General features: G+C 29.0%; 1 protein-coding gene across 1 annotated transcript; it reads left to right on the forward strand.

The window, feature by feature from the left end:
- The first annotated feature begins 3094 nt into the window (after positions 1 to 3094).
- On the forward strand, positions 3095 to 25517 carry LOC129976207 (heat shock protein beta-1-like). The gene is made up of 3 exons (XM_056089658.1): positions 3095 to 3205; positions 23700 to 24072; positions 25006 to 25517. Exons 2-3 carry the CDS (start codon positions 23719 to 23721, stop codon positions 25195 to 25197), a joined length of 546 nt encoding a protein of 181 aa, XP_055945633.1. The 5' UTR covers positions 3095 to 3205; positions 23700 to 23718; the 3' UTR covers positions 25198 to 25517.
- Positions 25518 to 26558: the final 1041 nt, after the last annotated feature.

Below are 26558 nucleotides of genomic sequence, written 5' to 3' on the forward strand. Positions count from 1 at the left end.
AAACATGGAATCAAGGTTGTTTTTTTTTCTTTAATTTTTTTTCCATAAGAGAAAAAAAGAATATTCAAGGTTGTCTCTATATGTTTTTAATGAAAATGCCGATTTAAAATCAACATGTTGAGTCTGAAACCTTTTTAGAATTTTTTCCTCCGACATTTTTTAAACTAAATACTTTTAATTAAATCGTTTGCAGCGAAAATATATCTAAAAAAAATTGAAAATCCTTTTATGTTAAATAGTTTATTCAAAAAATTTATGAAGTCTTTCAATTATTTTACGAAATAGTATCTATAATCATCAAAAAATTCGAACTCGAGATTTTGACGAATTTGCACATTTACGAATTTCACACATCCTGAATTTGAAAAACATATTTTTGGAATTTTGTCTATTTGTCTAGGAACACGATAGTTCAAAATGTTTGTATGAAATCTGGTATTTGTAATTTAACCATATTTATAGAATTCTATTAAAATTAAAATCTGGCTACCCGAACATAAGCAAAAAAAGAGAGCTAAATGGATAAAATTTGGCACATATATTTAACATCTAAAGTGCACATAAGTTTCAAATTTGGAACGAATTTCATCAAAGAGTTGACTATACTTTCTAAGGATGTGTATTTTCGCAATAATGTAAAAGCGGTAATTCAAAAAAGGATTGATTAAATATTTGAAATTTGCTATGTGATTTTGTGACTACAATTGTAATTCTGTGTCAAATTTTTGTTTTATATATGGTAGAAAAAAGTTCGTATTCGATTTTCCTAGTCCGCAATTAAAAAAAATCTAAAAAGATAGTATTCTAATGTACTATTTCGTAATTTTTGTTCGCCAATAGTATTCGGTTATTAATACACAAATATATTTTATAGAGAAACCGCGAGAAAACTTCGGGGAGACAATTTCTTCTGATATCGTGTAAGAAATATACGAAAAATAACTCTGAACTCATTGAAAAAATCTGATTTTGAACTGCTGATGAATCTTCATTCGCAGTTCAAAGTCGATATTTCCAGTAGACCATTTCCCATGTCTAAACACAAACTTAGTTTTGGTTCTATCGTTTATTGTTCTGAAATTCATTTCATGTGTCTGTCCGTTTATGAATACGATAACTCAAAAATTCAATACTTTAATTGCATGCTCTAAAAATGAACGATATTTAGAATATGTAAATATATTCCAATGTAAACCTAATTTTGTCGTCGGCTTATTGTATTTTAATCATAGACGAAATCTGTATTTAATTAGGAATTCTTATTGATGAAGCAGGGAAACGGATTTTAGCAATTTCCAAGAACATTTTAATATTTCATATTTAATTACCTCAAGTTTTGTTAATCGTTTGCTTTCTCAGAAAAATTTAAAATAGTGCTTTTAATTTTTTTTAAATATATATCACAAAACTTTTTTTTTCATTTGTATTGCAAAAAACGGTAATATTTTCTTTAAAAATGAAGAATTCTCTAAAATCTGCTCATTTAAAAAAAAATAAAATAAAAAAAATGATGTTCTAATTAGCAATTGATTTTTTTTTAATTATTTAGTATTTTTGAGCGAATTTTTCTTTCTTTTTTTTTCCCCTTTTAAATCTTTTGAGTAGGCGTATTTGAATTCCAATCATTCTGTATTATTTATTATTGCCGACTTAGAATATTTTTATTGACCTGACAGACTGCAAAAAATTCCTGTAGGTTTTTAAAATGTTTATAAACTTTTTTGTATTGTCTAACTGCACCTATTTTTTTATTACCTTTCCGATTAAAAAAGAATTTTCCAAAATATGCTAAATTTAAAAAGATGAAAAAAATTGCCGTCTTAATTAGCGATAAATATTTTTAAAAAATTATTTAATCCTTACAACGGTTTTTTTCTCTGTTTTCCATCTATTGTATTGTCATTTGAATTGTATTCATTCTGTATATTTAACATCGACTTCTTCTTTCTTTTCTTTTTTTTTTCTTTTTGTTTGGATAGAGAGATTGTAAAATAGTATTTTTTAGGTTCTTAAAATCCTTTATAATCTATTTTTGTAAGGCGAAATAGTAACTAGCTCAAAGTAGATGCAAGATTTTACGTAAAAATGTTCTGGGAAAAAAAGAATAAAATAAGAAATGTCTAAATAGTAATAAATTTTCAAAAATAAGTCAATCAATCATTTTATTCTAACAGCAATAAATTTTTCAAAAATAGGTCAATTCTTTCTAGTTTGTTCTCTGCCATCTTCTTTTTCTTCTTGACATTCTTGAGAACGGGTATACTTGAATTGTTACCACTTTCAGGACAATAAAATATATTACAAATCCTTTTTCAAATTGTGAAATAATAATCTTTGTACATAATAAAGAAGAATTAAAAGAAATGTTTCATTAAAAAAAAGAATAAAAGGAAACCTGACATTCTAATTTACAATAAATTTTTCGTAAATTATTTACTACTATTTCCCCCCCCCCTTTCTTCTTCTCTACAGTTTTTTTGAATAGAAGCATTTGAATTCTAATCATTCTGTATTTTTATTTATTGCCGACTTCCGTATTTCTTTTTGCTTTCTTGGAAAAACTGTAAATTAGTACATCTTAGATTTTTTTTAAAAAATATCTTACTCTTTTTTTTATATCATAAAATAATAATTTTTAATCATAATATTGAAGAATTTTTCTTAAATACTAAAACATCTAAAAAAAAGAGCAAAATAAAATTTTTGCCAATTAACCACAAATTTTTCAAGAATAGTTTAATTCTTAGAACGACTTCCAACAGCAAATATTTATTGTGTTGTAAAAATAATTTTCTATTAATCAAAATAATAGATGATAAAATTAAAGTTGTAGTAAATCTTCAGTATCTTTTTCATTTACTTCACTTATCTTACATAATAAATAATTTGGTGTTCTATGTAATTAAAAAACAAGCAATGCTTAACAAAACAGAAATATATTCACTCCTCCTTCATTACATACTAATTTATTACGCAAGACGAAAATTTTATTGTTTGTTGTCTGGGCAATAGCTCGTCACCACCGGTTTAATCATTTTTCCCTCCAAAAGGGAAAAGCTGTTGCACCACGGGGAGAAATCACGAATGCGTAGGGAGAGAGCGAGTATAACTTTACCGCCTCTTGGGTCAGAGCAATTGCTTGTGTCTTAGCTTCTCGGACGGAACTTTCAATTCCACTTGTTTGTTTTTCTACCTCTGCTGTCAAGTAAGTTGAAAATTCTTTTGGAATTTCCTCCAGTTTTATTGCATATTTTCCTCCTCTTCGTGTTCACTGATGCTTAAAACTAGTTTTGTCATGCGTTCTTTATTTTTTATTAGTTGCATGCGATCAAGTTATTTTGAAAGTTGATGATGAATATCTTTATCAATTCTTGTTAAAATTATGTGTGCACTGTGTTAATTAAAATAAATTTAATGAAGATAGTAAATTATTGCACAGATTATGGTGAAAAAAGTTCGTAAATTCGTTCCTAAATGTAATTGTAATTTTTTGATATGCGTATGAAATATACAGTTTAGTAGTTTTAACATTTTATAACTTTTACTGCTGTTTCTTGACATTGTAAATATCAACTATTTTCTGTTAAGTGATGTTTTATTGCCATTTTAAAATATAAATACTAATACTTGTTCAGAAACAAGCGAACTATTTTCATTTTTCCCAAATTTTCAGTTTTGAAAAAAAAAAAAAAAAATTTGTGTTCGTACATAGGAAAAAAATAAAATATTTCCTTTAAAAAAACATTAAATACATTTGCTTAAGAAAATCCTTGTTCTAGTCTCTTAAAAAAAAATAAGCTCGGCTTAAAGCATTAGCTGTGTGTCTGAACTGCGCAGACGGAGCATTAAATTCCAGTTTGCTTTTTCTGCCTCCGCTGTCAAGTCTGTCTAACTTTTTTTTTATTTCTATTTTCCGCCTGGTTTATTGCAAATTTTCTTTTTCGTCGTCTGTAAGAAGCTGAAAAATTGATTTTGTCTTATTTCTTTCTGTACCGTTTCATTAATTTCTTGCGAGTGAATGCTTCTAAAACTTTTTACTGCTTCTTACATTGATTCGAAATTTTTCTAAACCTTTAAAGGAGGTCGAGTTGAATGGTTTTAAATAGATTGATCTTGTTACTCTATACCATCTTAAAATCGTTTGCGTTTTTCTTTTAAGTGCGCTTTAAAAATGCTTTAATTCTAAGATAGGTGTTCTTTTAAAGATTTTCCTATGAAGTGATTTTAAGTTAAAGGTCGTTTTTACAAAAAGGAAAAAGTACATTAATTGGTAAAAGTACATTAAGTGATAAAATTGCGATTCTATTTTTAGCGAATTACAAATGAAGTCGCGAATTTTTTGGTTCGACTCTTATATGTTTTAAATCGTAATTTGCACTTGTGTCTCGATGTCAATGTGGTGTGTAAATTTGCAAATGTTTTCAGTGTTATCATCGTTTTCTTATAGCAATTCAAAACTACCTTTCATATCAGCAAATAAGATTTTAAGGGAATATTTCCACTCAAATCAATTCAAAATTTATCCTTTATGAAATTTCGCTATGTATTAATTAATGCTATGTAATTTCAATTACGAAAAGTCAGGCATAATTGCAAATAAAAATTCTACTAAGTATCATAAATGATTGCCATTTTTTTTTCCTTTGTAAAAGAAATTATGAAATAGATGACGTGGTTAAAAGAAGTACATTTTTTTTATTTATTATAATGAGAAGTGGCCAACATATTTAATTAGATTTCACTAAAGAATTTGTAAAGATATATTTGTAATTGATGTGAAAAATATTTTCTCTGTCTCAATTTTATGCAAAGTTTTATTTTATTTATCCCTATAGTTGAAAGTAAAATGTAATGAATAAAAACACTTGAGTTTTTTTATTTTTTTAATGAAGGAAAATTTCTTTTGATAAAACTATTATTTAAAACTAAATTGTTTTTACTTAAAACAACCTTTTTATTTTTTTTATTTTAAGATAAATATTAGGAATCAATATATAAAATAACAGGAATATTAAGAAACATAATTAAAATTCAAAACATTGACAGAATTTATAAAAGCATTACAGAATTCTTTACCTCATTGAATTTTAAAAAAATTGTGAAATAGCAGAAAAGGAAGATAAATATATAAAATAGTTTTCAATTTATTATTTTTTCTTCTAATTTCTATATATCTGTGAAAACGTCTCGGATTACATTTTCTTGTATACAAAGAGTATTTTAAAATTATTAATATTATGAATAAAATTTTTTACAGCGTCGGAATTGTGTTCCATTAAAAAATAATGTCATTAAAACCTCGTCCTATTCAAATTCTCTCTCGTTTCAATTGATGAAACAATTATCTCGTTTCCATGGAAAAACCGTCTTATCTTTTACGAAGGTGTGGCTTTTTTAAAGACATCGATAATCATTTTCATTTGATTTGTAAAGTAAATTTCATTTGATTTATCATTTGAATTTCATCAATTCATCATTTAATTTGAAAGTAAAGTCAATATAGTTCATTGTGAATAGGTTCATAATAGGTTCTTACAGCGTAATGTTATTATTCTAAATGATAAATCAGTAATCCTGTAAAAAATATTTATCAAGAGATAATCATTTAAAAATATATATATTTAATCCATATTTAGCCTAAAGTTAATTTCATATCCACATAGGAAGTTTGTTGCATATCAAGTATATTAAATAGTCAGTACATAATATAGATTCCTTATAGCTATATCAATAGAAAATTATGAAATATTATATTATTATTATTGAAGTGATAATTTAACAGATAAAAATACCAACATCTCCCTCTCACACACACTTACATCTTCGCACAATCAACTAAATAATGTTCGTCCAAAATTTAAATATCAAATAAGATGTGTAATAAATGATCTGCAATTTTCCTCATTTTTTTGCATGCGATAAGTAGTCGTTTATGAAAATTTTCATTTTAATAATGTTGCAAACAATTGCTTTCCTACTTTTTTAGAAGAGTAACCTCTAATAAAAAAAATGAATATTTGATAAAAGGACTACAAGGAATTCATATTTTTTTTCTTGTTGATTATATGATGAAATCTGTATTGGTTTAAAGCTACTTCGCTCAAAACAGGAAAGAAAGAAAGTAACGGGGGAAATGGCCCCTTTGAAACTTTCCGGTATATTATCTAATAAATGTACTTATTCATTATTAACCGCATGCGGTGAACAAACAGTAGCTATAAAAGAGCTTATTAGTATGTGATTTTTGGTCTTTAATCGCTGGGAATCGAGTTAATATATAAATGCCAGAACATCAAATATATATTTTGGATGTCTTTTTTCGGATAGGTTTGAATTGAAATCAAAATTTGACACATAATTGGTCACAAAAATCACATCTGAAATTTCATATAGTTAAGTTATTACTTTTATGAGTTATCGCGTTTGCATGCTTTTGATAATGCAAACCGACAGATGGTCAACCTCTTGGTGGATTTGGTTCTAAATTTGACTGGTATTTATACTTTGGATGTTAAATTTATGTATCAAATTTTATACATCTAGCTCTCTTAGTTTTGTAATTATTACGCTAACCTATATTTGAACACAGACTTCCTCTGAATGGATTTCGTTCAAAATTTGATAGAAATCTACACATTTGATGCAAAGACCTCATGCCAAATTTCATTTCTCTAGCTAAATGAATTTTTGAATGATCTTGTTCACAGGCGGATATGCATATATTCTAAAATTCTTTTTTTGGTCTTAGGAAGATATAAAACATGACGAGATCCCCCAAAATCTGAGTTCGAATCTTTCCACTATTACAATACTTTCTTTTTACGTACTTCGCATTCGAGAAAATAAAAAAGCATATTATACGTGTTCCATCTTAATATTCTTTCTTTTTCAATAAATCTTCTTTCTTTTGTCTTATATGGCAACCCCCAATCAGAAAAGATTGCCTGCTGAATTCGTTATCAGATGTTCTCTCTTTCATGCGACCTACAGACGGACTGACTTAGCTACCCTCACCATTGTTCCTCGTTCATCTGCCTTTCAACTTTTCATTTTTCATTCCTTTTCTTTTTTTATTCTTTTCCTCCCTCGAAATTTAACCGAGAAACCCGACCACACCTGCAAAAGCGCTTCAGCTGTCTCGCATACATATGCCTACAACCTCCTCAGAGTCGCGTTTGTAATTTGCAGACGATTTCTAATTCGAATCGATAGGCTGCGTGAAAGTTGTGAGTAATGCATGTAGGCATCCCCTCGCCGAGGTTCGGATAGCTTTCAGACGTGGAGAAAAAGACGTGGGCGTCTCCTCTCAGAAATCTGCAGGCGTTTGAATTACGAACGACTCTCTGTCCATAAATAGGCACGTTTGACGTGATTGGGCGGTTGGGCCGCTTTTTCCCGTTAGGGAAAATGATCTGTTCTTTCTTTTCAAATAAGAAGCGCGTAATGTTGTTTTCTTTATTTCGGAATTTAATATGCTTACTGGAAAGAAAATACGTTTGATCATAAAAATATATGAATTTGATAGATATATATTAATAAATTTATCATGCGTATTTTTTATGAGCTGTCGCTAAAAGAATGACTATAATATTTAGATTTGTTTATTGCAAATTATTGCAGTATAGAACAAATAAAAAATAAATTTTTCTAGCAATTGAAACCAAAATTATTTATCACTATCGTGATTTTTCATTTAAAACTTGCAATTTAAAAAAAAAAATTTCGAAAAAAATTGAATTGTTCATTTTTATGATCAATTAACACAAAATGAAATCCTTAATTTCATTTTGACTAGATTTTATTATAAGTTACAGTAATCAAACTCAAATTCTTCTTTGACTATAATTTCCCAATTTTATAATTTTATATCCTAGTTAATAACACCTAGATGAGGTTTTAAGGCAGAATGTTTGTTCCGTAAACTTAAAATTTAATTCAATTTGAGTGCATTTTTTTAAATACAGGACAAATATCTTAAAATCAGTATTACCTCGGCTAATTGTGGACATCTGATCACTTAATATAATGGGAAAAACTCGGGAATTTAAAATTTAATCTTAATTTTTTAAATATTTATTAAATTCTAATTTTTATAGAAATTAATTTATTAATAAGTAAAATTCGAAACTATCTGAGACATTTAGTAGACATTTGGGGGGGGGGGAAACTACAAGAAACAATTACAATTCGAAACAGATGGTCAACATTTGAGAATGACCTGGCTGATCTGAAATATCTGATTAGATTAGGAAGAGAGACTTTAGAAAGTAATAACTTTTATAGTACTATTTTTAATATGATTAAGTTGGTATTTATTTTTGTTCTAGCTATAACGATATTAGATGAGCGCAGAATTATTCTACTAAAAAACGATATCAGATGCTACATCTACAACGATATTAGATGAATTCAGACTAATTAACCAGTTACATTAGCATGGCAATTATAGCCAGCATTGTGAATAAAATAAGCTAACTAATTTATTAGTATATTGTTTCCGTGTAATGTTAGTTTGTCGTATTGTCTCCTTGGAAACTTAAAGATCTCTTACAAATTGTTTTCTAGATACAAATATCATTCGAATTTCTATACAAACGATCTGCTTCTAAAAGGTAATACAGCGTTATTGAAAAAATGCAGCAATTTTTCTTATGGTCTTGTGCGTAGTTAAGTATAATTTAATGCATTTAAAACATAGGAATTCCATATGAATTTAATGTTAAGCCGAAAAATACCATTAAATACAAAATATTATTTTTAATAACGTGGACTCGCATGATTTCTTCAAAATCTGTTCATGAGTTTATGTTGAAGTCATTTTGTTCAATTATACCCTAACTTTTTTTATTAGTGAATGGAGCTTTTCGTTTCAGAAAAGTCGTTAAATAAATCGTTTGGTTAAAAAGGCCATTTGGTATGCAGGAACATTTTAAATTCCGCATGAATTGTATGTGGAAGTCAAGGTAATTTGAAAACAAAATCTATCAAAGCGTATTCTATTATTATATAGTACTTACTAATGTAGTCTTTCATTATTTCCTGCTAAATCCATTCATGAGCTTGCACTTAATTCATTCCGTTTATCTGTATACTTGGTATTTCATTGCAGTTTGGTGGAGCTTTGCATTGACCAAAAGGCATTAAAAAATCGTTTAGTAGAAAAATCATTGGAGAACTTTTCAATTTGTCTCTGCCTAGCACATTTTCCGAAATTCTATGTTTTCTTCATTCAAATTCTTTTAAAACATTCTTGAAACATATAATTAATATAAATTGAATCATATTGTTTGAAAATATTTGCTTAAATTTTGTATTTATCGGCACTGCCAACTGAAAAAAAAATCAGTTCTCTTTTCTTTATTTTATTTCTTTATTTAGATTATTTTTTATTACAATCATTTAAACAACAGCTACAAAGCAACTCAATGTTTTTTTAAATCGAAAGAGATAGTAAATATTTTAAACTTAATATTAGAAATGAATTATTTAATGTTATAATGGATTTTAATTCATAAATTCTGTTTAACTTGTAATTTGTAATTCTGTGTAATGAATTTGTTAAAGTAAATTTTTTAAACTTTTGTTATATTATTTATTTCAATGCAAAACTACTTACATGATTTTCTCTTAACATTTTCAAAGAAATCCTATTTAATTAAACTAATTTTTACGTGATATGTGTCAGATGTAAAATTTCAGAATTTAATTTTAGATCTGTTATAATTTTGCTGAGGGAAAAAAAATGCATAGTCTGAAACGAAACTTAAGAGAACGTCTTATTAGATATTAGTGGCGACATTTGTAATCTGAATGCGATGTTTTATGAACTAACTCCATTTTTACCCTTTTTTTTTCTTTTCATTTTATAAAGAGAATTCATCTCCATAAAATTAAATATGTATATGCAGCTTTCTTCAATTCCTCTTGCTGCATGCTTGAAATCTCTGTAATTATACTCAGATTTCAAAACATTCAATTGATAGTTTTAAAAAAATGGATAAAATGCTGCCGACTCAAAAGCTGCCGGCTTAGACACACACACCACTTAAGGCTGTCAGATAAAATCAACTTTATGAACGTCCTCTCCTTCCTTCTTTTATGCTGAATGCACTTAAAAAAAGTTGCCACAGAGAAAAAAATAAAATATTTTCAAGATAGCTCAGCAACTCCTCACATTATCGCTTGCTTTCACACTGTTTGAAAAATTAGATATGGTTTATGTTAAAAGCTCGGTTATAAAGTAAAAATAGGCACAAATTGTTATACTCAGATTTTTTTTTTGGGCGCACAAATATTAAGTCTGCGTTTGCTGAGCTTTATGGAGACGAGTGCAGTATTATTTGAAGCAGGAATGACGAAGCAGCAGAAATGAACATAGTTTTTTTTATTATTATTATCACTAAGCAAGCTAATGATGAAAGGTTTTTCTCAATTTACTTTTACTTAAATAAGAGGAAATTCTATGGCAACAGTGGATTACAATTTAAATTGCCGGATTTATCATATATATGAATTAAATATCCTAGATTGTATTTTTTATGTGTTATTGAGCAAATCATATTTTATAAAATATTAAGAAGATTTAAATTTTAATGATTAGCATCTAAAGAAGCTGGGAAATTAAAATGACTGGTATAGGTTAATTAGATTGAAGGAAAATTGTAAAAATAAAAGCAATATTTATTATTTCTTTATTTTCTATTCCTACCTTTATTTAATTTTTGAATTTTTTAAAAATAGTTACTTACTTTTTAAGTTTTTGATTTTATTTGGATTCAGATGGTGACCCGACCAGAAGCAAAGTACAAAAAGAATCTGATTATTTTAATGGGTACTTTAATACGATTCTATTTTTTGATAAATCTAGCAATACAATTGTTTGCTTATTTTATTAAATTCTTCACAAATTAATTATTTGTTTAATTTTTATGAAAAATATAATTAAAAAATATAACCGTTTTTATAAACCTCAAACCAAAACTAAGATTTATATTTTATGCCAACAGATTGATTTCTGTATACTTCATATTAAAGATGTATGAATATGTACTACAGCTCATAGCACTCGCATTTTTCGTTATATTAATGGAAATACTAACTAAATTAATTAAATAGAAACTGATAAATTGGTTTCGAATAAAATGAGCAACTCTTAATTTATAGACAATTGAAAGACTTCTGTAATGTATTATTTATGAAAAAAATTAAGAAATATTTCTATATTTATTTTCATCCGTCTTTTAAAGTTTAAAAAAATGAAGAATTTCCAAAAAAACCTCATTTGTATGCAAAAGATTGGAAAAAATTATTCTTTTGTAACAAACAGCAAATATTTTTGTAAATTTCATTAAAAATTTCTGTCGTTAAAATAATAAAAATTTAATAATTTTCATACAAAGGAGCTGTCATTTTTGTAAGTGTTGTTTCGTTGTTACTGTGTTAAAAAAGAATTATTTGTTTTTTAGTCAATTTATAAGTAAATTAATTTGTTTTCCTTTTATATTAAATGATTTATAAGGTATTGAAAGATACAAGAAAAACTGTATTTATCATAATGTACAAAATGGCATAATTATATGGGCATATTTTGTTTAATATTTTATAGTTACAATATTTCTTAATATATATCTGTCATTTCACTTACAAAAAAGACCATTCAATACAATAATTATAACATCAGACTATAAACACACGCGCAGAAACACAACACGCGCTGAAACACATGTTGGAAAAGTCCTCTGATATTAATACAACCTACGGTATTCTGTTTGGCTAAGCGAGGTTTGTTTTTGCCTCTTCCATCTGCGCGTGAAGAGCATTTTGTTGTTTTTGGCACTTCTGTTACTACCACTCAGCTGAACTTTTAACTTTAGTACTCAACACACAATTTTTTTTGTACGATTGTGTTTTTTAGTACAGACATGTGCTAAACTTAATAAATATGCGTGAGAAAAAAGAAGAAAAAAAAAACACCAGCAACAACAAAAAAGTTGATGCAGTTCTTGACCCTATTTTTTCACTACTTTGCTTTCTTTTTCACTACCAAACCCTTGGCATGAGGCTTGGAACTTTGCCTACACGCCCTCTCCTCCCCTCAAACACTTAGCATACCTTCTTCTAACAACATGTACTTTAATTTGCGCTGTTCCAGACTTGATCTTCACTTATATTTACTTAAGTAAATAAAAAAATTATCAAAACAGAAATAGGTAAGAAGTGGAAATTAAATACATGAATTCACTTTCGTGTGTTTACTTTTCGCATCGTATCCGCAAGCTTTCGCAGCTGTTCTGGTTAGTTGAGAGTCTGGTTTAGTCGCATAATATATCTTCGCATATTTTTGAATATCACATCTGTACGGTTCTAAGCTGAAGTTAAACATTATATTTTCTAATAAAATTTTTAATTTATTCGTTTAGCGAGTTGCATTAATAATCGTTTTCTCTAACTTCTTCAATTTATTCTAGTTTGTGTAAACTATAGTAAAGTGTTAAAATTCTGACATTTTTTTTTCATTTTAATCTTTTATAACAAACATAATATTAACATTTCTATGTTTAAAACCATTTTTAAATGACTTTATTTGTAAATTCAGTATAAATATTTTTCATTGATTATCAGGGCATTTTAAACGTATTTGAAATATTTTCTTAAATTATTAAAAACATGTTTATGCTGTTATTCAAAATTTGAAAGAATAAATTTAAGAAATGTTATCCATATGCATCATATTTTTAATTTAATTTTAAAATGTGTCTCTTTTCTTTTATTAGCATATATCTATTGAATATCCCATAAATGAATCATTTATTAATATTTTGTTTCAATATGCACAATCAATTGCATTATTATTGTAATGACTTTTTTTGCAAATTTTTAAAGAAAAATTATCTCTTAATTTAAAAAGAACTATAATTTTTATTTTGTTGAATTTGCAAAATATTCTTCAGAACTAAAATAGTTGTTTAAAAATTTGGGAAAAAAACTTTTTCATTATATTTTGAGGTACATGGAACAATTCTAAATTTTTTTTATTACTTACAAAGAAAATTAGAAATCGTGAATGAAATTTACTGAAATTTATTTTATAGCATGAGAAAGATAACTGTAATAAAATTGTATGAAAATTTCCTAGAAATACCTCAGGAATTTAGAAATTTTCTATTGAAGATTTATTATACCCTTAACTGTTTTGGCAGTACATTCACTCTGACGCTTCAATATTAATTAATATAAATAATTAAGAAAAATAATATAATTGAAATTTTTTGAATAATTTATCGCCCAAGTAATTAATATTCACTGAATATATCTTATTCCTTTAAATTAATGTACGTTACTCATTAAAATTAATGTATGTATGCCCCCTAAGGCGCTTCCGGATCAATTCAAACATATCCGAGAAATAATTGGAATACGCGGCGAAATAAGTGAGAAAAAAAAATGCTAACATCTTTTGAGAATTCGTGCCGGTGCTAGTACAGGTGTGCTGATCGAGTTCATCGATTTTGTTAACTTAACTGTCTACATGGCAACGGTTGCAATTTTTAAACAAAACTTTCATTAGTAACAAAATAATCTAAGCGACTCTTAAATACTTAATCAGCCGTAGCAGTTTTTTTTTTCCATAAATCTACTCATATTTTTGAAGCATAAATGTTTTAAATATTTTTACTGTGACAAGTTCCTCTTTTTGCTTTCTCGCATATGAAACAAAAGTTGATTTTGATATTTTTATTTTTTCTACTTGTTAGACATCGCTAAGTTTGGATTTTTTTTTAAAGAATTATATTTATCTATATCTGAATACTCAAAAACCCTACCGACTTGTTGAATGAAATTTAATTAGTGACTTTTACACTAAAGTTGCAGATTTAGATGAAATCCTCCATAGAGTCTGTCTGGTTGTCTATATCTAGATACATCTATATGAGCACGATCAGGCAAAAAAGCAGCGAGATTGATGTATAAAATTTGGCATATGATTTCATCGTCATTATTTTACATATCAAATTTCAGTTCAAATCTGTCAATGAATTGAACCAATGATGATGGATTTTCAGCTATGCATCTGCTTAAGATCGCTAGGCTGAGACAGGATACCGTGCATATTGATTTAAAAAATCTAATTAGACTGATTGTCAAATAAATAAATTTGTAAAAAATATAAATTCTATAAATTATAAAATATTAGAATTAAATTAACACCTCGTTGTTATAAACGCATTTATATAAATCTTGAACAAAAGTATCTGACTAAATTATAACATACTTATAATTTAGTCAGATACTTTTATAATAATACATAATTTATAATTATATAAATTCTGTATTTAAAAGTTCATACAATTTATATAAATTGATGAATAATATTTAAGAGAACTTGAAACATTTGTACCTTAAAAAAAAGTGTGTTTTTTTTATTTTTATTTTTGTCTAATGAAATAGTGATAGTTTTACTGATTACAGAAATGTATAATTTGTATTAGTTTGGAAAAGCTGAAGTTTATAGATTATTATATAAAAATGAATCTAACAGGAACTCCTATGATAGTAAAATAATTTTTTGCTTTTTTTCTCGAAGCACGTTTTTTTCTCTCAAATTTCGGTACGCAGTAAATGCATTCTATTCATTACAATCATATGAAATTTTATACAAAAATATTTACAAATATTATGCATGTATTAAATAAATTTTTATTTATTTATTTTTCACATTGGTATTAATATTTAGAGGTTATTTATCACACAAAATACATCAAATATTTTTTTTAAATTTTCAAATTATATAACATTAATGTTTTTGGAATTTTTATTTTTATCATAGTTTACTGTATTAAACTTCTGCCCATATATTATGCTAGTTTTTGAGTGATTTTGTTAGAATTATTTTTTCTGAATGTACTGATTTGTGGTTATGAATTTAAAAACTATCGCATCACAATACATACTCTATTTGCATCAAAAAACAAATATTTTAGGGAACAAATATGTTTCTGCAGTTAAACAATTAAAATAAATCATTCTTTCGATATGTTATAAATTTTCTATCAGATATTAAACCTATTTGTTAAAATATGTTTAATATTTACAAACAAAATTTACAAAAACATTAAGTTCTATTTACAAACAAAATTGCGGCAATTTTCATTGTTGCGAGCATCCCAGATCTCTTAACGGACATCTAACTTAAACGCATATTCTGACTAAAAGCAATTGAATCATAGGGGATTTAAAAATAAAGAAGAAACGCCCTTTACAATACCAGTCGCATTGTTACTGAGTCACAAGCTAATTGGAGACGCTCAAGAATACAATTGTTATATCTGCAATTGCGTCATTTCCCTTCTAGCTTTCTCTCGGATATTACCAAACCCTTAATAAGGCTTCTCCCTGTCCATAAGTGATCCATCAGATCCATCCTCAACTGAGAGACAACATCTGTTTCTCTCTCTCTTCAACTTTCTATCAACAGAGAGACAGTCTATCTTCAGAAATATCTTCGGAGAGACATGTTCTTGACAAGTACTCGAAAACTTGGAAGGAAATCCTCGATAGGGGTTGTCAGTTGGAGAGCGTTCGTAGTTATTTCGAGAAGCGGTTTCGTCTGCTGGGGAGGATGGGGACGTTTCTCTTTTATTTACATTCTTAAAGGTCTTTTTCAGGATCTTCCGATATTCAAGGATTCTTGTACTGGCTGCGGAATTGCCCTTATGACTAAAAATAGCATAGTGCAGTCCTTGCAGTATTTTAAATGTATTTATTCCCTTTCGGTTTGGGTTAAAATTTGGATTCTTGAGTGAAAGATTTTTGATACCCGAGTCGAGAGGAAGAATTCATTTTTCATTTCTGCCTACTTCGATACAGAAATGTTTTATAAGTTTGCGTGACCTGAAATATAGTTTCAAATTTTATATTAATTCATTTTCTAAGGGAAATGAGAAAAATGGTAACATATGAAAATTATAGTAAAATGCGATTTATATAAAAAGTGTAATGCTCCAAAAATTTTTATATTATCTCTAAAGTTTTTGTGTAATTTGATTTAAAGTTTTTAAATATCTTTTTTTTTAAACTTTGCCAATACAAAATCTTTGTTGATAGTATCTATTCGATTTACTTCAAGTTTTTAAACAGGAAATGCCCTGCTGTATGAAACTGTGATTTTCAAGGCTGAACTTATACTAAAAAAAATCTTAAACTAGCCTTGTTTCTAAAACTTAATTCAATCGGATGCATTTTCAATTTAATATCTCGATTTTCATTAAAACTTTCTCTGTTTGATAATAATTCTTATAGTGAAAAACATGAATAAAAATAATTTTAAAAAACGTTATATAAGTAAAAATATTTTAGCAGTTGCGTGGCCGAAAAGGTGGAACTTTTGAAATTTTAACTTCGATTTATTTTATCCCAGGAGGCATAATTTATACAAGAAACAAAGAATCATAAAAGATACGTCAGTCTACATCGTGACACAAGAACAAAAGAGGCAAAAAGTTTTTCCCTTCAGTGATTTTTATAAGGATTTCTTTACCATGTGCCGATTTAGAAAAGGAAATTTTGGGTACCTTTAAAAAACTGTTGTAGGCATTTGAGGTTTTTATCCCTTTGCTTAAATGCTCAATTCATCAATTTTCTAGTTAAAAATAATTAAATAAAAAGTGGGGATTGGATCAGGAAATAAGAAAACGTTTTAGAATGGTGTCAGTATGGGCTAAATTAAGATAAAAATTAAGATTTTAATTAGGATTTAAATCAGATTTTTAAATATCATTACATACATATATATAAGTGTTCGGACAAGTTTTCTGTAAGGGCTAAGTTGGTAAATTCAAATATCCTCTAAAAATTCTATTGGGGGTGGTATAAATCTACATAAATAAAAATATTTCATCTTCATTATTTATTCATTTTAAAGCAAGTTTGCTCTCATGTCATCATAACTTGAACGTATTTTTAAGTTACCATGATTTAAATCTGAACCGAATCAAATATTATATCAAAAGTTTTAGTATTTCTTTTATTATTTTTAGGCCATGATTTGTTTATTTGCATTTCTGTCTAATTTCGATGTTACACAATTAATATAGTGAGAACAGATTTCGTAATTTTGAAAGTCTCCCAGTGATAAAAGCAATCCTTGATTGTACTTCTGTTAACTATCTTATCACAACGTCATTCATAAATCAACTGATGCCACTTTTGTAAACGTCTGTTATTTAATTAGTATATTTTATGAAAAAAAGCTGATTATATGTCATAAGCAGACGATCCTATAAATTGTTCTTCCAATTAATAGAAATACTCAAGAAAACGGAGGAGGAAATGGGGAGGAAGGGAATGATTCGAACATTTTCTTCGAGCATCCACTTATTAAACGAGTTACAATTTTTTTTAATTCCTCCCCCGGAAGCTTTACCATCTAATTTCGCTCCTGAAATCTAATTATTTCTTGGAACTTTTTTTTTATGAAATGAAACCTAATTATTTGGGCGGATATCTTCCAGACAATAATGCTTTGACACTATATTTTATCACCAATTTCGAAAAAAAAAAAATACTAAAGATTAAATAATTAATTAATTAAAGAAAAAGATGAAAATTGAATCGTTACATTTCATTTAATTAAGTGCAAAGTAATTAGCGAATGAAGACAATTAAGCATTAATGAATATTACATTCCAGGCGAATTATCTAAGGCATAAGTATTGATTTTTTTTATTTAATAATTTAGTTAAATAATAATATAATATGAAATAATAATAATTCTCTTTATTAGTTTGCAATTATGGAATTATCCGCCATTTTTCTACATCTCGTAAATGATGATAATTCCTCTTAAAATAATCGTTTGGAAAATAAAATTGGTGCCATTTCGTGTTAATTAATTTATTTATCATGACTATAAAAAAAACAGTAAGATTAATTTTTCTTTAATCAAAATTAATTTTCACTTGAAATTTGCCGTCTAGAAATAGATATTATTTGACACAATCTGAAAAATCAAAGAGTATTAAATTAATGTCAGGTACTTAATTCCAGAAACTTTGTAGCACGTTTCCATGAGGTATTTGAACTTATTTGAATAAAAAGATGAGCCCATGACGAAAGCAGCAGATGTTTTCAGATTGTTTAAAATAACATTATTATTCCTATCATGAGATTAGTAGATAAAATTTTAGGTAAAACACTTCACGATTTGGCTATTTCGAACTCACGTTCGATGAATATCATATAAAAGTCATGAAAATTATTTATAAACCAGGTGTTAATAGCATAGTTGATGAGAAAGCGAAGAGGAAACGTATCTTTTTCGACGTAATATAACGTAGTCGTGTTCTTGCGCAAAACAGTTCATTAATTTGTTTTAACAATTTGTTATAAATTTATTCTGAAACTAGCGTAAAACGGTTGGTAAGTATTTAAGGTATGCTAATGCATTTGGGTTAAATTTTTTGCTCTTAAATAGTTATATTTTTGAATAGTTATATTTTTTTCATAATATTTTGGCTAAAAAAATCTTTTATGCAAGAGATTAACAAGTGATTTCCTTAAAATATTGCAGATAACTTAAGAAGTATATTACCTAGTTCCTGAAATAAAAAAATAAGATGTATTTCTATCCACTGGCAATTAACAACTGATAAATAACATGGAATGTGGAATTTTTTTTTACATTTTGATGTATTAAATATTTCTAAATAAATAGATTAATTATTCTTTAGTTCAGAAATTGCAGAACATATTAAGAAATTATTATACCAAATTTGAACAAAAAGTATACGCAAGATTTTAATTTATGCAAGAAAATTCTACCAAAGATAAGAATTTGTGAAAATAACTTTCAAAGATATAAAATAGCATTAAAATGTACATAAAAATTAGTGTAACTTTCCAAAAAGGATTTAGAAACAAAATTTAAAAGGTTTTAGAAAGAAAATTGTTCAAACATTAAGGATATTAAATAAAAAAAATCGCAAAATAAATTGACTTTTCAATGTAGTCACTTATCTTAAGCATAATCATCATTAATTCTTATTTTCTATTTGAAGAATATAAGGAAGGAAAGATAGCAGCTGTTAAAAAATTCAGTTTAGAAATTTTTATGAATCTCTCTGAATCCGAATTCGGAACCAAAAGAATTAATTATTTCTGTCTGTAAAACAAAGAAACTCAAAAATGGAACTAGCTAAATGTCTGAAATTAAATATGAGGTGTTATCAGCAGATTGTCGATATATATATGACATCTTGAACAAAACTATGAAATAAAAGTTTTATCTGTCAGTTCTTTCATGTACAATTGAACTAGCAACTCAAAAATGGTATTTCTTGAACGACTGAAATTTAAAATGCAGTTTTATCACCACAATTGTAGATATGTATGACGAGCTGAACGAAATTTGTCAGATTAAAGTGTATCTGTCACTCCATCCATGTATATTTGAACAAAATAACTCAAAAATGGAATCTGCTGGACGATTGAAATTAAGTATGTGTTATTATCACCTTAATTGTTGATATGTATGACGAATTAAATGAAAGTTTATCTCTCAGTTGTCCATGTACATTCGAACTGAACAACGAATATGCTGGAGGCCTGAAATTATATACGTGGTCCTTTTACCAGAATTGTCGATATTTATGACATCTTGAACGAAATTTATGAGATCAAATTTTATCTGTCCGTCCATCCATGTATAACTGAATATAGTAATTCAAAAATGGAATCTGCTGAACGACTGAAATTGTGTTTATACAGTCTATTACCAGATATCTATTAGTTTGTAGTAAAATAATTAAAATTAAACTACAATCTACTAGTAGTAGTTTAATACTAATACACTGCAATAGACAATTAAAATGTAATGACTATTACAGACTGTAGTATATAATTAAATTGTGTACTACAGTCTATTAGCTTGTAGTCTTATTTCCAGAATTGTTGGTATGTATGACATCTTGAACGAAATTTATGAGATAAAATTTTATCTGTCCGTTTATCCATGTATAACTGAACAGAGTAATTCAAAAATGGAATCTGCTGAACGACTGAAATTATGCACGTGGTCTGTCGGTTTTTGAACGAAACAAAATTTATAAGATATAATCTTGAACGAAATTTGAGATGTAATTTTATCTGCCAGTCCATCCATGTGCATTTGAACAGGGTAACTCAAAAATGGAATAAGCTGGACGACTGAAATTAGGTATGTGGTCTTATCCTCGTAATTGCATATCTATATAAAATTTGTCAGATGAAAATCTATCTGCATTAGAATAAGATAACTCAAAATTACTCCAAAACATGGTAACAAAAAAAAATTAGCTGGTTGATTAAACTTATATACATATTCAGAATTATAACTCTGTATGAAAACTTCTACGAAATTTGTCAGATGATAGTTTATCTGTCAGTCGAAATCTTACTTTAAATTAATTCAACATGTGAACTTAATTTTTTTATATTATTTCCCATCTGTGCGATTTCTGGCATTTTACCTGTTCTTATTGGATGGTGAATCATAAATCATATTTCAATAATACCTTTTCAGAATTAAACAGTAAAATAAAAGATGATTCCTCGTCTAAAAACTCATTTTAATGCCGTGAAATTGATTTGTTATGAGCAGATGCGTTTTCCCCCTCTTTCTAGGTCATGAGGACCATATAGGGAGTTTTAAGCCTATGTCATAATATGCCGCCATAGTAATTACAGATTGTTCCTTGCAATACTGATGCTTGAATTAACGACTAGTGACGTAAATCAAGAATATCTTTTTCAGATTTTCAAAAAATTCGAACTTACGAATCTCTAAGTTTCATACTTCACTGAATTCTAAAAACAGATTTTTGGAATTATGTCAGTCTATCCTTCTTTCTGTTAGTCTGTAACCATAACTCAAAAAGGATTTGAGTAGCCAGATGAAATTTGGTATATGGTCTCTACTCCAAATGTGTAGATTTCTATCCAATTTTGAACGAAATGCATTCACAGGAAGTCTGATCAACTTTTTGTTCAAATACCAGGGAACTCATTAACTTCTAAATGCACAAAGCTCATTTAATAAAATTTCGTATTCTTGGCTTTAGTATCTAAAATATAAATTTTTATCAAATTTTAAACCAAATCTGTCAAACGTTTGACCATCTGTCGGTCTGTATTTTCGCATGCATTTAAACGCAATAATTCATAAACATAATGACTCAAATCAATGAAATTCGGTATATCATCTCGTAACTGCAAATGTACTTCAGTATGAAACTTTAGTTTCAATTGGCCGGAAAATGTCGCCCAAAATACATATTGGCCCCATAAATTCAACAAAAATGCTAAATTCTCGCCAAAAATCTATATTTTGTAACCATCAATGCAATTCAAAGTATTCACGGCTTTCCCCAAGGTCCCCAATTTTATGAGGAGGGGGCGAATAAAAATTTATTGAAGAGTATGCGAGAAAGTTTCGGAGAAACCACTTGCACTGGTTAAAATATGAAGGCGTGAAAAAATAACGCCATGTCATGGGCGCTGTTTGCCTTTGGTAAATCGCTGATGATGATTGGGGAGGGGGGAGGTCGTATTATTTCTAAAGTACTGATTACCCCCACTACGCCACTGTGCTAGTTATTATACGTGGAAGTAGATTGGAGAACTCTCCCACTGCTTTCTTATACGAATTTTGGCTTGTTATTTTTCTATCTTTCAGGAATTTTATATAACCGCCCACGTTAATCAGACCGAACAAAAACATTCTAATCCCAATTTTTTTCTAAAACAAAAAAATCAATACCTATAAAGGCCTTAAATGACACGAGTAGGATCCAGTGATCTCATCTTTGACAGCATACCAATTCGAACAGAAAAGAAAGAAAGAATCAATTGTGCCAGTAGAAGACAGGGAGGTCAACCCTCGCGAGTCAGGCGTAGGTTGTTCGGACGCCTACTGACGTCGCTGGAGTTCGCGACACCATTTCTACGAGCGCGAAACCGGTCCAGATTCGACGTGATCATCTCCTTATATAGAAAACGACAGCGGCTGCACCGGCGTCGACTCTCCCCTTATTCTTGATCGAAGATACCGTCTTAATTCTTGGGTTAATTAAACCCTGGGGTGAAGTTGAAGGCTTTTTGATTAATGTTGGTTGGGATGGAAGCGAGACTTTGTTATCTACAGTAGTAGCTATTAGAAGGTGCAGTTCCGTGGTGCGAATATTTATAAAGAGCTTATTGTAGTAAGTAGTTGCTTTCGCTTTTCTAATAGCATCCGTTTGAAGGTTGTAGCATTAGAATTTTGATATTTGTTTGAAACGGTTGACTGGAGTGTTATTGTTAGATTCTTATAAATACAATTATCTTCTCTGTTAAAATTGAGGATGTCTGAAATAATGATGTTATATTCATTAATTTAGTTAAGCATTTACAGTATAATCTCTAAACCGACACACCTGTTGCAATATTTGGTAATAAACCATTCTTTCCTGATAAAAGCTGGAATCTGTCCTCTTTCAGTATATGATTTGTCAGCTTAACGCGCCCCTACTCAACACTTTAACATGATATTTTTCACTGTGGCATATTGTTGGCTCGTTTCCCAAACCTAGAAAAATGTGTCATTGTATAATTCAGCGAGATCTATATGATTCTCTATAGTCTGAGCTCTCTCTATAATCTGACAGGCGCCCTGTCCCATATGTGTATGATTAGTGAAAGTCTGCTATGTCATTGCACTCATTAAATCTGCCTGTTTCAATAAATAATACTCATGAAATTTCATGACATTACAAAATCACTTGACTTTATTATTATGTAGTTTATCTAATGAATAATTAAAGATTTCATTTTTAAAAGTGTACTTAAATGATATTTAAAAGTATTTGAATTAGTACTGCAATTGATTGTGAACATTTCATACAGAAATCAATCCAGATTATATGTGATTGCCCTTTTTTTTAACGTAATGACGTTTTATTTTTGGCATATTAAATAAAAATAGCGTAAAATATGAAGCTAAAATAATTCAAAAGTCTCTAAATATTGATATTGATGAGATTTTTAATCAATTAAAAATTAATCAAAATGAAAACGTTTGTTTCCAATTACTCTAGAATATGCTAACTCAAAACATGCCAATTTTTACATTAATTAAAAAAAAATGTTTAACAATTTGTAACCAAATTTTTTTTCTATGCGTTTTACTCCACTTTTGAAATCTCAGATTTTTCTCCAACTGAAAAAGAAGATGCCAGTTCAGATGCCATTTTCGTCATCTGACCGCGATTCAAAATTACGTCGATCCCAAAATAGCCATGGTGTTACTTCAAAACGGGACTTATCCAAACCAACATGTAAATAGAGTAGCCTGTAGATGTTCGATGGTGTAACAATTAGCTGGCCTTATGGGAAAGCTTAGATTATAGTAGCCTGTAGATGTTCGATGGTGTAACAATTGGCGGGCCTTATGGGAAAGCTTAGATTATAGTAGCCTATAGATGTTCGATGGTGTAACAATTGGCTGGCCTTATGGGAAAGTTTAGATTATAGTAGCCTGTAGATGTTCGATGGTGTAACAATTGGCGGGCCTTATGGGAAAGCTTAGATTATCATTGACTAAAAAAAAATGAGTGTATCTTTTCTACTATATTATTTATCTGATCTAAAATTTCAGCATACAACTAACAAAAACATTGTCTTTGCAGGAACCAGTAATATAAAACCATGTCTTTCGAACGTCGCCTCCCTCTCTTGAGAACAGACTTCAGCGTGATTGACCGCGAGTTCAGCTCGATCCGCGAGAAGTTCGACCAGGAGATGAAGATGATGGAGGAGGAGATGAACCGCTTCCGCTCTCAGCTTCTCGAGCGGGAGGTGCCTCGCATCCAGAGCCACACCGCCACCACAGGCACGGACGGCGCCACCACTCACAGATCTGAAGTGAGGACGTGGCTGGATGGACTCAGCTCTCCCCTCATCCAAGACTCTGACGATGGAAAGAGGCTCAGGCTACGGTTCGACGTCAGCCAGTACCAACCCGAGGAAATTGTTGTCAAGACCGTGGACAATAAACTTCAGGTACGGTTTCGGCAACAGATCCTTGTCAAACTGATTTTTGGAATATAAAGCTTAATATACCAGAACCCTATTAGCACAAAATGCTAACAACATTAATATGATATCTGCACGATATTGGCCAGCATTCAGAACGTCGAGCAACACCGTGAAGATATCATACAATATCTTGTGCAAATAGAGAATGAGGTTCGTGACATTTGGTCGATGTTTCTGTTTAATCGTCACGTGAAACTGTTCCTTTTAGCACAAAATGCCTAACAGGCATTGTTACGATATCTGCATGATATTGGCCAGCATTCAGAATGTCGAGCAAGATCGTGAAGATATCATACAATATCTTGTGCTAACAGAGAATGGGGTTCGTGACATTTGGCCGATGTTTTAGTCTAATCGTCACGTGAAACTGTTCCTTTTAGCACAAAATGCCTAACATACGATATCTACATATATTTCATATATAGGTTTCGGCAACAGGTCCTTGTCAAACTGATTTTTGGAATATAAAGCTTAATATACCAGAACCCTATTAGCGCAGAATGCTAAACAACATTAATATGATATCTGCACGATATTGACCAGCATTCAGAACGTCGAGCAACATCGTGAAGATATCGTACAATATCTTGTGGTAATAGAGAATGGGGTTCGTGACATTTGGCCGATGCTTCAATTTAATCGACACTCGAAATTGTGCCTATTAGTCGTCCTCGTCGTCTGACTGCGATTCAGAATTGGTCAAATTCAAATTCATGTCCTCCCCAAAATAGCCCTAGTGTTGCTTTAAAAACGGGACGTCAATATAATTGAACTTAACTGAAATATATCAGTTTGTTTGTTTATTATTATTATTATTTTGTAGAATTTTCTCTAACCTTTTTACATCTCTACTATCATAAACGGAAACATAACTGACAAATTCTTTTTCTCTTCCAGGTCCAAGCAAAGCACGAAGAAAAAACCGACACAAAATCGGTGTACCGTGAATACAACAGAGAATTCCTCCTCCCCAAAGGAACAAACCCCGAAGCCATCAAATCATCCCTTTCCACTGACGGCATTCTAACGGTGGAGGCCCCTCTACCCGCCATTGAAGGCATTCACATGATTCCAATCGAAAACAAATGAACATTCTCAGCTGTTTTCTGTTTTTATCTTAGACAATTTTTCAGGCCAATTAATTACTTCAAAGAACCTCATGAACTTTTAGTAGATTGAATTGTAACCTAAAGAAAATAGAAAGAAATACTTAAAAATAGTAAAATTTAATGTGCAAATACTAAACACAATAGCAGTTTTTGTCTAGTAAATTGTAGCCTTCAACTTTCCATATTTCTTTTTTACTCGCCAGCACTTGTTCGTATAAATTTGTTTTACAACAATATCGACATATCTGTGATGAAACATTGTATTACATTTGAAAATAAAATGATGACTTTATTGTTTAATATACTTTGTTGCAGTTTTATTTATGTGAATTATCTCGTTTCCAACTTAAAATATATATAGGTATACATGCATCTCTAGATTCGATGATTTTTGAAAGTAAATTAATTAAAATATCTATAACACAATATATAGAAAAAGGACCGCAACATTTGATACTTTCAATGAAATCGTGTCCTTTGAGGCCATATTATTCCTAAGTCGGAATTCCATCTTTTTCACGTAATTAAATAAGATCATATGGAGTTGTAGAAATTTTGAATGCATTTTCTTTCATGTTTTTTAATGAAGGCAAAAGAAAATTATTTTACACATGAAAAATTTTGAATGGAAAATGGAATTTATTTAACATTATTATAATTTTTTAAAACGTTTATCATTAATTACTTATTTATTTTTCTCTTTTATTTATTTCCATTTCTTTACAAAAATTTCTGCAGAAGAAAAATCTTAGAAAACCAATTTTCTAACTTTGCTTGTGTTGCCAACGGCCACGGTGCTCTCCCTAGTTAAAAGCCCATATTTTTAATAAAGAATACTCTAAGTGCGCAAATGTTAATAGAAAGAAACTAGGGCAAATTAAATTCACAATTATCAAAAAGGGAACATTCCAAACTAACACAGCTTTTCCTTCATTTTTTTTCCATGCGTTTCGTCTATCACGGCGAAAGAAAATTACATTGAATTGTTAATACACAGGGTGGCCATAAAATAACTTTCACTGTTTGGCGGCATTTGCAGCTAAAATGAATGAACGAAATGAGATCACATTTCATATACGGACTGTGAAAGCCATGGAAAAATGAATTCAGCAGAAAAAAATTAGTACCAAAAGTTGCCGATAGGGGAAATACTGGCGCTGTGGGAGTATAATTATGAATAAATTCATGAAACTCACAGAAAATAATCTTCTATTCATCAATATTAAGGTCACCTGGGCACCGTGCAACATTTTCAATATTCTGACCTTCATTGTGTGCAGCATACAGCATACGTTGTGTGTATGATGTTCTCCGATGCTGCATATAAACTGTCAGCTTCGA

Source organism: Argiope bruennichi, chromosome 7 (assembly GCF_947563725.1).
Source record: "Argiope bruennichi chromosome 7, qqArgBrue1.1, whole genome shotgun sequence".
NCBI lineage: Eukaryota > Metazoa > Arthropoda > Arachnida > Araneae > Araneidae > Argiope > Argiope bruennichi.

Bases quoted from the DNA above. Each gene is read 5' to 3' on its own strand.
- LOC129976207 (XM_056089658.1), top strand. From the start codon at position 23,719: ATGTCTTTCGAACGTCGCCTCCCTCTCTTGAGAACAGACTTCAGCGTG. The intron at 24,073-25,005 runs GTACGGTTTCGG...TTTCTCTTCCAG, and splicing joins CCGTGGACAATAAACTTCAG to GTCCAAGCAAAGCACGAAGA.